This window comes from Ursus maritimus, unplaced genomic scaffold, assembly GCF_017311325.1.
Source record: "Ursus maritimus isolate PB19 unplaced genomic scaffold, ASM1731132v1 scaffold_2, whole genome shotgun sequence".
Lineage (NCBI taxonomy): Eukaryota > Metazoa > Chordata > Mammalia > Carnivora > Ursidae > Ursus > Ursus maritimus.
This window is the reverse complement of record NW_024424452.1, coordinates 6,620,679-6,635,066: the sequence shown is the minus strand read 5'-3', so window position 1 is coordinate 6,635,066 and position 14,388 is coordinate 6,620,679. Positions and strand designations below refer to the sequence as shown.

General features: G+C 46.3%; 1 protein-coding gene across 6 annotated transcripts; it reads right to left on the bottom strand.

The window, feature by feature from the left end:
- Window positions 1-552: 552 nt before the first annotated feature.
- ZSCAN25 (zinc finger and SCAN domain containing 25) lies at window positions 553-11,655 on the bottom strand. 6 transcript variants are annotated; one of them, XM_008698383.2, is made up of 7 exons: window positions 11,596-11,648; window positions 9,965-10,082; window positions 8,684-9,102; window positions 7,284-7,485; window positions 6,590-6,681; window positions 5,948-6,074; window positions 553-2,272 (listed from the first exon to the last, which is right to left on the bottom strand). In XM_008698383.2, exons 3-7 carry the CDS (start codon window positions 9,068-9,070, stop codon window positions 1,440-1,442), a joined length of 1,641 nt encoding a protein of 546 aa, XP_008696605.2. In that variant the 5' UTR covers window positions 9,071-9,102; window positions 9,965-10,082; window positions 11,596-11,648; the 3' UTR covers window positions 553-1,439. The 6 variants fall into 6 exon arrangements, with proteins under 6 accessions (XP_008696605.2, XP_040490754.1, XP_040490755.1 ...); XM_040634820.1 differs by having other exon boundaries at window positions 8,684-9,099; XM_040634821.1 differs by lacking the exon at window positions 9,965-10,082 and having other exon boundaries at window positions 8,684-9,099; window positions 11,596-11,655.
- Window positions 11,656-14,388: the final 2,733 nt, after the last annotated feature.

Below are 14,388 nucleotides of genomic sequence, written 5' to 3'. Positions count from 1 at the left end.
CATGAACAGTTACAAATACTGTATCTTCTCATTATTATGTATTTTTAAATGCCTACAAACATCTTTATTTTTCCCGAATTGGCACTCATGCAACACTGATCACTACCACCTCATCATCCCCAGTTGGCGACCAAGAGCCTCTCAGATGACAAGGATCTAGATATATCAACAGAGACTATTTAGTAACAGGAGGTAGGCGGCGAATGCATTTCAAGGTAAGACATTGACAGGACCAAGGACAAAGGCTCAGATCCCAGGTCCAGAGTGTTTATGGGAGTATCGACGGGTTCCACCTTAGGTGGTTCTGAAGATCAAATATATTCACTAAAACATAAGCTCTACGAGGTCAAGGATCTTTTCCCATTTTATTCACTGATATACGGCAAACACCTAGCTGAGTTCCTGTTGGGCCTCAATAAACGTGTGTGGAATGAATAAAATAAGAATAAAAAAAAAAAGCATCTTATATGCTGTAAAGTGCCATCAAATATAGGGTATTAATTAATACCAGTTCATCTTTCAGATTCATTTAATTAGATCTTTATATAGAACTGCTTTTTAAAATACTTTCATGTTTATTTAGTGATCAATAACAAAATATTAATTTCCTAATGGATGGGTGAACAGTTGTTACAATACAAAGAATAATGGGGAAACTTTACAGATGAGGGTACAATGGTACAGAGACAAAGGGGGCTACAAATAAAGTAAAACAAACAAAGCTGCCTGAGAGATCACAACTGGGGAGGGAAAGATCCAGCACCTGAGCAGCAGGGCAGAACGAGTGAGCACCAGAAACTATCCTCTCACACAGCACTTAGCACAAACATAACTTAGAATGCCTGGAGTTATTAATGGTTCTGTGTGTTTCCATTGCTAAATCACAAGCTCCGGAAGCTCAGGTCTCATGTGTCTTGTTCACCAGTGTTCCCAGCACCAGGCACATAGTAGCTGTTCAATAAATATTTGTTAAGTGGAAAAGAAAGAAGGCAGATGATCTTGCAGGTAGATACAGCCCTCATAAAAATGAGGTTTAAGCTGCCAACATGGGACAGAATTTTGCCTTTACTATCAGACTTGCTCAAGAGGCAGATATAAACATCCCACCAAAGGAGGCTCTGAAATTCAGGATATCCTTCTCCAAAAGACGGTAAGAAACTGTTCACGCCACCTGGATAAGAGACATGAGGAGCTGTACCCTCTGGAAACTCAAAATCAATGAAGGCCTTTCCCTAGTTCTGTTTGACAACAAATGGAAAGAAAATTGGTCAAAGTGCCTTTCTGCAGCCCATCACTCTTCAACCCCCACCTCAAAGCCCTTTGGTGACCAAACACGAATGCATCCTCCAATGAGGTCTCCCTCCAATTGTGGTCCTGAAAGGTCCTGCACCTTCCAGGACCTTCCATCCGCAAAAAAGGTGCATTTCAGCATGGCACCCTTACTGAGCCAGGGTTTCCTGGCGATGCTGAGTTTTCTGGTGCCGATTGAGGATGGACCTCTGGTTGAAGCTCCTCCCGCAGGCAGGACAGTGGTAGGGCTTCTCCCCAGTGTGGATCCTCTGGTGTCTGACCAGCCGCTCCCCTTTACTGAACCGCTTCCCACACACCTGGCACCCGTACGGCTTCTCGCCTGTGTGGGCTCGCCGGTGCACAGCCAGGTTTGCGTTCCTGCTAAAGCTCTTGCCACACTCACAGGTGTAGGGCTTTTCCCCCGTGTGAGTTCTCCGATGCACCTGCAGATGCTGCCTCCGGCTGAAGCTTTTCCAGCAGTCACCACACTTGTAGGGCTTCTCCCCTGTGTGACTCCTCTGGTGGACCTCAAGGTGGTGCCTCTGGCTGAAGGTCTTCCAGCACTCACTGCACACATAGGGTCTCTTTCCCAGGTGTGTTCTCTGGTGCTTCATGAGGTACTCTCTCAAGGTGAATCCCTTCCCACATTCAACGCACCCATAGGATTTCTCCTCTTCATGAGTTCGCTGGTGTCTGACAAGATTTGAGCTCCGACTGAAGCCTTTTCCACACTCGGGGCACTGAAAAGGCTTCCAGAAGGAGCTGTGGGTCTTGAGGTCATCCGGAAGGGGTATGACACCATGCTGAGGAGGCGGCGGCCCTGGCATGTTTCCCACAGAACTACTGGGCTCCTGCTCACACGTTCTTCCAAGCTCAGGGCTCTGAAGCGTGGCTTCCCCAAACCTCTCTGATGTCACCCGAGCAAGTGCCCCTTTGAGGTCTGCCTGCTGGGTTTTAGCCTCCTTTTCCTTGCTCCCAATGCCTACAGGACAAAGGAGATACAGGCTGATTCTGCAGCAACTATGAAAGTAAACTTATATGTTAGAATTTGGTTCCTAAGGGTGTCCTCCTAACAATTCCTTCTTTTTCCCTTTGACCAACAATCTCAATACAGTTTCCTTTCATTGACTCTAAAACCAGACTTTGCTCTATTTCTTTCCATCTGTTAGGACTAAATGTCTGTGTCCCCAACCGCCCAAATTCATAGGTTGAAGCCCTATGCCCCCGATGTGATCCTATCAGAAGTAATAAGGTACAGTCATGAGGGTGGAGCCCCCCTGTTGGGATTACTGTCCTTATAAGAAAAGGAAGAGAAACCAGAGCATTTTGCACACAGAGGTCATGTGAGCATGATTCCTCAAGATGGGATTACTGCCCTTGTGAAAAGACAGAGACACAAGACGGATCCCTCAATTGTCTGCCTTCTGAAGACGGTGAGGTGGCAGCTGGCTACAAGCGAGGAAGAGGGCACTCTCCAGACACTGAATCTACAGGAACCTTGATCTTGAACTTCCAGAACTCTGAGAAATAAATGTCTGTTGTTTATTTCAACACAGTCTATAATATTCTATTGTAGCAACATGAGCTAAGACAATCTCTGTACCTTTTTACAGAATAGTCTGCCAAAATGCCCACTCACTTAACTTTCTACTAACTCAGACTTTCATTTCCTTCTAAATCTAACTCCATGATTTCCTTGAAGAAACATGCCCTGCTTGCTTTCTTCAGCTAATATATACTGAATTAGCACTTGGCTTATCCTGTACTTATTTACATACAATCTTGCTGAAAATGCAATTTTACATTCATCAAGGTGTTCTGCCTTCCCTAGAGATTATAAACCAATTCCAGGGATGGTGAACTACTTGGAGTTCTCCATATCCTCCCTACACTTGCTCACCAAGTGGTCCCTGCTCACGCTGTTCCCTCTGCCTAACCAGGTTTTATTAATCTGGGTCTCCTGGGAGCCTGGCACAGGCTTAGTGGCTGCTGCATGAATGAACAAACCCACTCTGTCACTGACCGCTACCAGACTGAAATGCCCATAAATGCTACTGAAATGCCTCAGCCCTTCTAGATGTCCTTCCTCTGATTCCTCTTTCACTCTCTCTAAATTAACAGAACAAGTATTTACAGAACAGGAGGAAGGTGAAAAAAAGGGAAGGCTCTAGGGAGCAAAGTACCCAAGACAGAAAAAAAGAGAGACAAGGGGTGCCTGGCTGGCTCTGTCTGTGGAGCGTGAGACTCTTACTCTCAGGGTTCTAAGTTCGAGCCCCATGTTGGGCATAGAGATTACTTAAAAATAAAATTTTTAAAAAGAGAAAGAGAGACAGACAACAAGCAGCACTTAGGGATGGAAAGGGTCCTTTCAGGTGAGGCTGTTAAAACACAAAAAGAAAAACATCACATGCCTCCCGACCTAAACAAAGATGGACACAGCTCTCACCGCCGATGGATTCTTTTGTAAACTTCCCAGGAAAGTAAAAGTGCACAAAACATAACTGTAGAGTTCAAAGAATTTTCATAATGAACACAACCATGTAAACAGCATCCAGCTCAAGAAACATATTACCAGCATCCAGAAAGCCCTCTCCCATGCCCTCCAGTGACTATATTCTGCCCCCCAGGCAAACATGCTATCCAGACTTTTATCACCATAAAGTGTTTTTGCGTGGTCTTGAACTTTATGCAATGGATTCACACGTTGTTTCTGGCTGCTTCTGCTCATTATTATGCTTTTAAGATTCACCCACACTGTGAAACATAGCTATAATTACACTATGTTCTTTTTCGTTGGTATAAGGTATTTCACTGTAATAATATATTGGAATCTATTTATTAACTTGGCTGATGTTCATTTGGGTAGTTTCCAGTTTTGAGGTGTTATGAATAGTAAAACTGAAACTAAATGCAAAGCACAAGCCTTACCTGGACCCTGAGGAGATGTAAATATGTGCTAGGTATTACGTATCATGGAATTCTGGTTTCTCAGGCCCAATCCTACACAGCTGTCAATGCAGGAGCCACAGGTACATGGGACTAAATCCCAGGACGATCTGAAGGTTGAGACAGCCAGTGGATAGTATGTATGGGAAACGGATGTTGGCCCACCCAGACTCAGCATAAACACTCAAGGAAGTGCTTAGGTTGTCTGAAACAATGGGAAGAGGACAAGCACACAGCCAGACACTCTAGAACAGTCAGAATCGCCAAGGGCATGTAAAAACCCTCTGGGAATAGGAAGGCAGAATCCTTTCAGCACATGGCAGCACCACTGGCAGAATTTCATCCCTGAGGGGGATCAAGGTTCTGGAATGCTAGTACCACCATCTCAGGCACACTGCACGAGCTCCTCCACTACACGGTTATGTCTGAGGGTTTCCACATCCTCTACCGTTACAGAGGTCTTACATTTCTTTGTAATATATGTTGGCAGTCTCTGACCACTCACATCACTGCCATGGTGTGACAACCCTGTCCTGGACCCAAGTCTCCTAAGCTCCTCCTCTAGTGCCCCTTACACTACTCCATAATGACCATTATTACATACACTTGGGCTCTTCATCTGAACTGCTAAGATCGTAGAGGCAAGCACCTTTAAGACTTCAAAGTCACCGGCAGAATGTTGGCCACATAGTAAGTGCCAAATAAATATTTTTGGGTCAATAAATAAATGAACGTTGACTGACTCATAAAGAAATAATATTTGTACAGCTAATAAAAATATCTAGCACTACTATATTCACCAAACAGTAATCCTTACAATGCCATGAGATTTCTATGAACGTTCCCAATTTGCAATTGAGAAACCAGAGGCCTGAAAAGGTCACCTTTTCAGAAAAGGTCACAATCAGTAAGTGATGGAGCCAGAATGGGCTCTCATGTGCTAAAGGCAGTATAGTGATACTCTCACTCACCACTCAAGATGAAAAATGGCCAGATGGGGTGGGGTCAGTAGATGAGTAGTCAGTACATAATTTAGAAAGTTATGAAAGAAAAAGCAGCAGACGGAACAAAGGAGATGGCCATTCCTTTTGCTGCTCCTCCTCCAGCGAGCTCTTTTCATGTGCATCATGGTCTCACACTTCCAGCTCCAATCCCAGGTAAAACCTGGCCACCACCTGAGACAGGCCCAGCCCAGGGTCTGCTCGCTCTGTTACCTGGGCCCACATGGACCCCTCCGGTTTCTAACTTCATTCTGTCCATCCTCCTGCCATCCTCTGTACACACACGTCCTGCTCCAAAGGCTTCCCTGCCTTTAGTCCTGCCCCAACACAAAGCTGCTAAGGTGGGGCCAGCACCCAGGGGGGGACTCAATAAATCCCTGCTGAGTGAACAAGATCAGAGGATCATCTTTTGCGGCTCTTTTGTTCTCGAGCCTGGGTACTCTTCAGTCACAGACAGAGTAGGTGCTTCAGGAATCCTAATGACCAACCGGTCTCATTACAGCCAGAACAACTAACTACCTGGTGTTTTCTTGCCCCCTTGTCTGCTCCTCTCCTGACAGGAAAGCACAGGGCCAGCTCCTTAAACTTGTTTACTCATCTTTTTTTTGTTGGTAGTACCAGGTTCTGAAATCTGGGACAAGGGCAAGAACCCTGACCTGTAGCTTTCAAAATTCCTCAGTTTCTTACCTTTGGAACGGAAACAGTCTTACCTGGAGCTGAGACCCCACAGTCCCGGGGTTCCACATATTCCCCAAAGCAGTCTATCTGGGCTGGGGTCACATGCCTCCACTCTTCCTCGGGGAAGGCCAGGGCCATATCTTTAAATGGCCCCAACCCCTGAAACAACAGGAGACTGTTATGGATAGAGAAATAATCCCAAGGTAGGAAGAGTCTAAAAGCAGGAGAGAACACAGGGGACAACACTCTAGGGAAGAAAAGAGCAAGAAGACAGAAGGAACCGGGTCGCTAGTGGTCTTGGGAGAAGGGCCTACCTCTCAACAGTTTAATAACAGGGAAGTAATGGACTCGTCTGAGCCACTGTATTTCCAAGACTCTGCTGCAGCCACTGAGCTTATGCCCTCACAACCACAGAACCCAATTCCCATTCAAGCCTTGGAGCTATTTATCCCCTCATCTAAAACTGATTTTAGACCCTAAGGCCTAAGGCTCAACTCAAGTTAACAACTGAAGATGATAAAGTGGAGAAAACAAAGCTGTCACATCCATCAGAGTAAGAAAGGTAGAAAAATTCAACTTGTGAATGGCACCTTGTTATGCAGAGAAACCTTAGGGAAAGTGAGCCTCATTCAAAGCAACGTCATGGTCCCCAGAAGGGCAGAGGTACAGCTCACCTGGGATCCAGCTGTAAGGAACCCAGCTGCCATCTCTTGGTCTCTGGTGCTCACTGGAGGCAGGCCTGGACCAACCTGAAGAACTGGCAGAGCTAAGCAAAGGAAAAAAGCATGTGAAAGATTAGCGCTGCCTTGCAGTTAGCTTGTTCAAAGGTGTCCAATGTCTGACACATAGAGCCCTAGGAACCTTAAGGAGACTCCACACAGATGGGGTTTGGGTACAGCCTACCCTGTTCTCAACTGGAAAGACAATCCCGACCCAATACGCTCTGCCCCTTGAAGGCTAGCCATGCTCCCTGGTCACACTCTGGCAATAATTCCCCTTTGAGATTCAGTAACACGATGAAGTCACATATTACTTTTAGGGATATGGGTTTGTCTGCCCACTTAAAAAAATATCCCTACATGTCACCTGCGTATTTCCAGGAGGTTTCTAGAAAGGGACGTGAGGAAAAAGAGAAGAAAAGAAAAGGTAAGAAAGCACAATCCCAGGTATCCCCTGCAGAAATCAGAGAGTCAAGATATAGAAAACAATTTCACTTCATCTGTTTCCTACTGAAGTCAAGGAAGTAACCAGGAAAACTCATAATTACAGCCCACAGGTCACTTAATTTATCAATTGCTGGGCTTGTAAAGGACAGGGTCACAAAGCATGGTTTTCTGTGTCCTTACTTCTTTACTGTTTGCATCTTACCCTGCTCCTGGAAGGCTTGTGTCCCAGCTCCAGGGTCCTGACTGAGTTGCTCCTCAGTGCCTTGGTCTAGGCCTTGAACTCCTTCCCCATGGGGCATCCCCCACTCGGGCTTGATCTCCACCGGCCCCAGGTGGACACCTGGTTCCCAAGGGCCTCTGCCAAGTGCTGTCTCCTGCTGCTCTCCCTGCACGTGGCATGGAACCTAAGGACAGTCCCCAACATCTATTAGAATGAGGCCTGGGTGAGGGATTTGAATTAAAACCTAAAATGAGAACCAAGAAAAGAATCATTCCAGCTGCAAGGGAGGGGAATAAAGAGCTGGCTAGGTTCTTCCCCAGGACGTCAGAGAGAAGGTGAAAAAGAGGCTAACCTCTCTTTATTAGGCTCTGAACAGCAGTTATGTGTCCATGCCATTTGGCAAGGGTCCCTTCGGCCGGACCGAATTCCACCATGAATAATACCAGAGAGACGCTAAATACTGTGTGGTTGAGAACTTTAGCCCAAACACTCCCTACTAGAAAAAAAAAAAAAAAAAAAAAATCCCCCAATTATAAATGCTAAAAGTAAAAAATACAAACCTTGATTCTGTAGTGAATTAGCTAGTGAGAAAAACTTGCTCTAAAAACAGCAAGGAAAATCAGGACAACTCACATTGAAACACATTCACAAAAACAGGCCCTTTTTGGTCTACTTTTAAGCTCCTAGGTTGGAAGTAAAAATAAAATTCTTAGGATTATGGAGGAAGTCTGGGGTAACTACAGTAGGAAAAGGAAGGATGAAGTGAAGAAAGACGGTTACTTGCAAGCAAAACAGTAATCTTAAGTCCTGCTCTCTTCTTTCCCAGCCAACAATCAGGTGACTATACCAAAGAGTCACAGACACGTGGCCAAAGTCCCAAGGAAGCATCTGAGATGCAGCTGCCTGGTGTCACCAGAACACCACCACAGAACCGCTAATGTGAGCCAGTTGAGTCGATATCCCACATGTGGAAACAGCACTGCGCAGACCGTGTTTCTTAGTAAGAACATTCACCCAAGTGGAATTCTCTGCATTCCCACATGCATCTCTGCCCAAAGAGGAATAAGTCTATGAGGAACCTTAAAACTGGTCACAACTACCTTCTTTAGGCCTGAGGCTCACAAGGAAATATGGCCAGGCCTCTGTCCTGATGACTAAAAAGGAAGCTAACTGCCCTTCTACAGGCTCTGCATCTTCCCTGAGAACAGCTTTTCCNNNNGAAAACTCCACTGCCCTCCAAATAGTACCTCAGGGAGTCTGGGAGCAGAGGAAGGAGACTGTACACCTCATCTATTCCCACTGCTTCCTCAAACCTTTCAATTCTTTAAATCTCCCCTTCCCACACCAATGAAACAACACCCAGATACCCCCTTCTCACCCACCGCCTTGGCCTCCAATGTTCTCTCTGTGAAGTCCTCCACCATGGCCACAAGAGCCTTGCCACTCTCCAGGCCATGCTCCCGAACCCAGGCATAGAACTCCCGCGGCAGGATGGTCAGGAACTGCTCCAGAACTAGCAGCTCCATGATCTGCTCCTTGGTGTGCAGCTCAGGCCTCAGCCACTGGCGACAGAGTTCCTGGAGTTCCCTGAGGGCTTCCTGGGGACCAGCTGCCTCCTGGTAGCGGAACTGCCGAAACCTCAGACGAAAAGTCTCCGGACTAGGGTCCTCCTTTCCCCTGCCCCATGGCAACTCTTTCTCCAGCTTTACCACAGGAACACCCATCTGCTGCTGAGGGTCTTCTGCCATCCCTGGACGCTCCTTAAGCATCTTCACACCCCTCCCAGAAGACTGAGGGTCTGCTGGGAAGACCAGACAAACAAAAATGGCAGCATAAATGAGACAAAGGAAAAGTCAGTGCGTTCCAGTTCTTTGTCTACATCAATGGATCTTCTGCTGAGAACATGACAATTACTTTCAAAAGACTGAACATGTACCCTGAAAATCATGTCAATTCAATAAGTTTATGCTAACCACCTGGTATGTGCAGAAAAATGTACAAGGTTTACTTTATACCCATAAACGCTGCAGGATCTCATTAAGGAGATAATACTAAAATCAGAGAATATAAAATAGGTTATAATTAGATCAGTCACATGGGCCTACTCTTCCAAAGATGTAATACACTTTCAGTAACTATATATGCCAGACCTGCAGAAACTAGAAATATAATACAGAACAAGAGAAACAAGGCACTTACCCTTTGCTACTCATACACTACTGCAGCAGAGAGAAGAAATATATAAGCAAATAAATTAAAATTATAAATGGAGATAAGTTCTAGAAAGGAAATATGTAGGGTACTCTGTTAATGGAGGATGAATGATTTTCTGAAAAGATGACATGTAGGCTGAGACCCAAAGGATGAGAACGAGCCAGTCATTCAGATTTTTCCAGGCACAAGGACTGAGGCCAGAAATCACTCTGTGTATCTGAGAACAAGCCAAAGTGCAGTACGGCTTCCGCAGAATTAAGTGAGGAACAAAGCTGCACAAGAAGAGGTGGTAGAGACAGGCAGAAGCAGATTATCCAAAAACTGGGTCAAACTAAAAATTATAGCTTAACCTTACTTTCACAGGGAGACATGTTTTATAAAGGTCATTTTGCCTTTGGCATGTCAACAGACAATAGGTTAAAGGCGACAAGAAGGGAAGCAGCACTTACAGTGGTCCAAGCAGGAGAGACTCAGGATGGTCTCTGCAGAGCAGAAAGAGTCAAGACATATTTTGGAGGTAAAGCCAATAGACTTGCCAGTGGCTTGGATGTGACCATGTGGCTCAGCCTAAAGAAAACAACCGAGTGACACATGTATCATTACAATTGATCAAAAGATTTTTAACTTGTGGGGCGCCGAGGTGGCTCAGTCAGTTAAGGGCAGACTCCTGATTTCCCTCAAGTCATGATCTCAGGGTCCTGGGATCCAGCCCTGTTTTGTGTTCCACGCTCAGTATACAGTCTGCTTCAGGATTCTCTCCTTCCCCCTCTGCTTCTCCGTCCCCTGCTCTCTCTTTCTCTCAAAAAAAAAATAATAATAATAATAAATTTTTTTTTAATGTTTAAAAAGATTTTTAACTTGTGTACGCTCTACCAGTTAGAAAGCCTGTGAACACACACTCATTTAAAACTTAATAACCAGGGGCGCCTGGGTGGCACAGCGGTTAAGCATCTGCCTTAGGCTCAGGGCGTGATCCCAGTGTCATGGGATCGAGCCCCACATCAGGCTCCTCCGCTATGAGCCTGCTTCTTCATCCCCCACTCCCCCTGCTGTGTTCCCTCTCTCGCTGGCTGTCTCTATCTCTGTTGAATAAATAAATAAAATCTTAAAAAAAAAAAAACTTAATAACCATCCTGTATAGGGAGTATTACTCCCCTCTACTTTTCAAATGAAGAAACTGGAGATGTAAGAGGTTAGATGGCCAAGGTCTGCCTCCCAAAAGATACAGCACAGATGAGCCACACGGGGAGCCAAAATGAGAGAAAGGTTAATGTCGGTTCAAGTACTCATGAAAAAAGAAGGGGCTTACACTAGACTAGAGGATGAGTACTATTTAATCTCATGATGGGTTCAGGGCGGGGGTGCAGGGTCTCCAGGCGGAGGAGGCGGACCTGGGAGTCCAAAGTGGGGAAGGGGCTCGGTTTTCAGAGAAGCGGAAGATCACTCTTAATGCCACAAAAAATGATTAAACTGGCAGAAGGTACTTCCGAAGCTTCTACTTCATATTCCACTGGGTGTCTGTGTACTTAGATACCCTCCTTAAACCCATTTTACGTTTTCAGTCGATTCATTTTCTCCGCTGCACCAACTGAGATTTCCCTTTCAAGACTTCCAGCTACTGCATTTATTCACCCCCCTGTTGCATTTAGGGCACTACGGCGCAAATGTTCACCAACGCGTCTCCGACTACCTGATTCCCTGAAGGCTAGAAAGGTCCTCATTCATCTTTCACCCCTGGCACTTCACGAAGAGAAGGCTTGAAGAGAAGCCATTCTCTACCTTGAGTGTCCCACGTCTTGCTCTAAAACGGCTACTTTCAATTTTCTGACAGATCCGCGCTGGTTCCAGGTCTCGAGTTCGAGGACGGCCCCGGGCGCTGAGGTAACCCTGGCCGGGCGGGCCCAACCCCGCTCCCACCTGAGTCCCCGCGTCCCGCCCCTCCAAGGCCTCCGGAGAGACGTGCCGTCCGCGGCCTCAGCCCCGCCGCCACCGCAGCGGCCCACAGCGGCCGCGAAGCCCGGCACCGCCGCCGCGGCAGCCTCAGCCCAGCCGCCAGGCGTCGTCCCAACCCGCCTCTCACCTGCGGCCCCTCAGCAGCGCCCGCCTACCCCGAGCCCTCAGCGGACCGGAAGTGGGCCGCGGACGCTGTCAGACAGGTGCGTGAGGAAAGAGCCCCTTCCGCTTCCTCTCTAGGACTCCCGGAGGTCGGTGCGTCTCTATGGCTGCTGGTCCCCTGGGTCTGTCCCCGGAGACCGAGCGCCTCTTCCCAGGCTAATTCGTCCCCTAGAGGCTCGCGGTCCTCGCGGTCGTCAGGACCGTTGGCGCCTCCGTGCCTTTGCATCTGCTTTTCCTCCGTGAGAAGGACTCTCCAGACATACTACCTACCAAACACGAAGCCTCTGTCAATGGGCTTTAGAGGCCAGTCGGTCAACACGTGATTATTCCGTGCATCTTGTACTTTGTGCGAGGCACAGAGGCAGAGGGTGACGGAGGAAGCATCGAATCCTATAGGTTCACATAAGAGGGGTCTCCACCCGAGTAGTTGGGAGGCGGGAGTCAGGGAAGGCTTCCTGGAGGAGCCGGCACCTCAGCTCAGATTTGAAGAGTGAGTTTTTAAAAAGTGAGTTGAGGGTCCCCAGTGAGTGTGGAGGGATTGACGGCATTCCCACACCACCTGGGCCACTCGAGCAGACGGTTAAACTAGGTATTTCGGTTGATAAGTTAAAGGCAATGGGAAGCCATGGAAAGGTATAAAGGTGGGAAGGGACACACTTTGGAAAGATGCTGCTGAGAACACTTTGAGAAAGACTGAGTAAGAGGGGAAGGAGGTGGACAAATGAGATGGCCGACTGTCACATAAAAAGAGGCTTATAAACTGCGGAAGGAGCCGAGATGCCCTTCAACAGACGAATGGATAAAGAAGATGCTCCATATATACAATGGAATATTACTCAGCCATCAGAAAGAATGATTACCCAACGTTTGCAGCAACATGGACAGGACTGGAGGAGATTATGCTAAGTGAAATAAGTCAAGCAGAGAAAGACGATTATCATATGGTTTCACTCGTGTATGGAACATAAGAAATAGCAGGAAGATTGATAGGAGAAGGAAGGGAAGAATGAAGGGGGGTAAACAGAAGGGGGAATGAACCACGACAGACTATGGACTCTGGGAAACAAGCTAAGGGTTTCAGAGGGGAGGGGGCTGGGGGTTGGGCTAGCCTGGTGATGGGTATTAAGGAGGGCACTTATTGCATGAAGCACTGGGTGTTATACACAAACAAAGGTCATGGAACACTACAGCAAAAACTAATGATGTACTGTATGGTGACTAACATAACATAATAAAAATTAAAAAAAAAAAAAAAAGAGGCTTAAAAAGGCAGTCCAGGAGAGAGAGGATGAGACAGACCTGGGGCAGTTGGTGAGACCAGAGATTGCAAGGAGTGATTTGATAGGAAACTTACTGGGGAAGTAAAATTGCCAAGGTTTGAGGACTGATTGGATCTGGAGGATGAGAGAGAAGGTGGAATAATTTAGTAAATGACCAAGACCACATATATCTACAAGAATGAACATTTAAAAAGCACACAACTGGTTGGTCATCTGGAAAGAGATAATGTTGGGTCCATACCTTATACCACGCCTCCAGGACCAAGTCCAGCTGGGCTCACAGGATCTCAAATTCTTTTATATTACAAATTACATGATCAATCCATCGTGGAAATAGTGTCAGATAGCCTCCATCCACTAACATGCACTGACATCTGAGAGGTATGAGGCAACTTTGTCATCCAGGGCCAAATGAAACTGCATTATTGCCTCAATCTGTCTGGGAAAACTGAGCCATTCCTAGTGATATCAAAAACCTTCCTTCAGCTTGCCATGAGAAGACAGGGAAGAGAACATTCTGGCAGAAGCAGGAGGAGATTGGATCAGATCAGAGGTTTCCAGGGCAGCTTTAGAGAAGAAAGGGGCTCCTCTGAATTGGGAAGAAAAGAATCAAAGATGAGTGATGGTCTAGGTTGGGGCTCAGCAAACTTTTTCTATGAAAGGCCACAAAGTAACTATCGTAGGTTTTGCTGGACACATTTTCACATATTCTTCATTATTGCAATCCTGTGAAAATGTCAAAGCCATGTTTAGCTCACAGCCAGTACTAGATTTGACACAAGGGCTGTAACTGGCTGATCCCTGAAGTAGATGGTTTTAAAATCATTCTACAGTTGGGTAGCGCAGTCGTTAAGCATCTGCCTTCGGCTCAGGGTGTGATCCCGGCATTCAGGGATCGAGTCCCACATTGGGCTCCTCTGCTGGGAGCCTGCTTCTTCTTCTCCCTCTCCCCTGCTGTGTTCCCTCTCTCGCTGGCTGTCTCTCTGTCACATAAATAAATAAAATCTTTAAAAAAATAAAATAAAATAAAATAAAATAAAATAAAATAAAATAAAAAATTCTACAGAGGTTTTTGAGGAGTTCATTCTCAGCCTCTTTTCCCAGTGATATTACCTGCTGAGAATGCATCGGACAATGATAGCCTTAAATAATGGAGTAAAAACTAAAATATCTATTGTGAGGTATAATGTAAGAAAAAATTGTAGGGGTGCCTGGGTGGCTCAGTCAGTTAAGTGTCTTCCTTCAGCTCAGGTCATGATCTCAGGGTCCTGGGATGGAGCCCCGAGTCGGGCTCCCTACTCAGCGGGGAGCCTGTTTCTCCCTCTCCCTCTACCCTTCCCCCCACTCGTGCTCTCTCTCCTTCTCTCTCTCAAATAAATAAAATCTTTCAGAAAAAAAGAAAAAATTGTGAGGTGAGTGAAAAGATCGTCAAGAAACAATGAACCACCCAAGTGAGATTGAAAGAAAACAAGTGACAG

Bases quoted from the DNA above. Each gene is read 5' to 3' on its own strand.
- ZSCAN25 (XM_040634821.1), bottom strand. From the start codon at position 9,070: ATGCTTAAGGAGCGTCCAGGGATGGCAGAAGACCCTCAGCAGCAGATG. The intron at 7,486-8,683 runs GTGGGTGAGAAG...GACTGTCCTTAG, and splicing joins GAACATTGGAGGCCAAGGCG to GTTCCATGCCACGTGCAGGG. The intron at 6,075-6,589 runs GTGAGCTGTACC...CTGTTGTTTCAG, and splicing joins TCCTTACAGCTGGATCCCAG to GGGTTGGGGCCATTTAAAGA.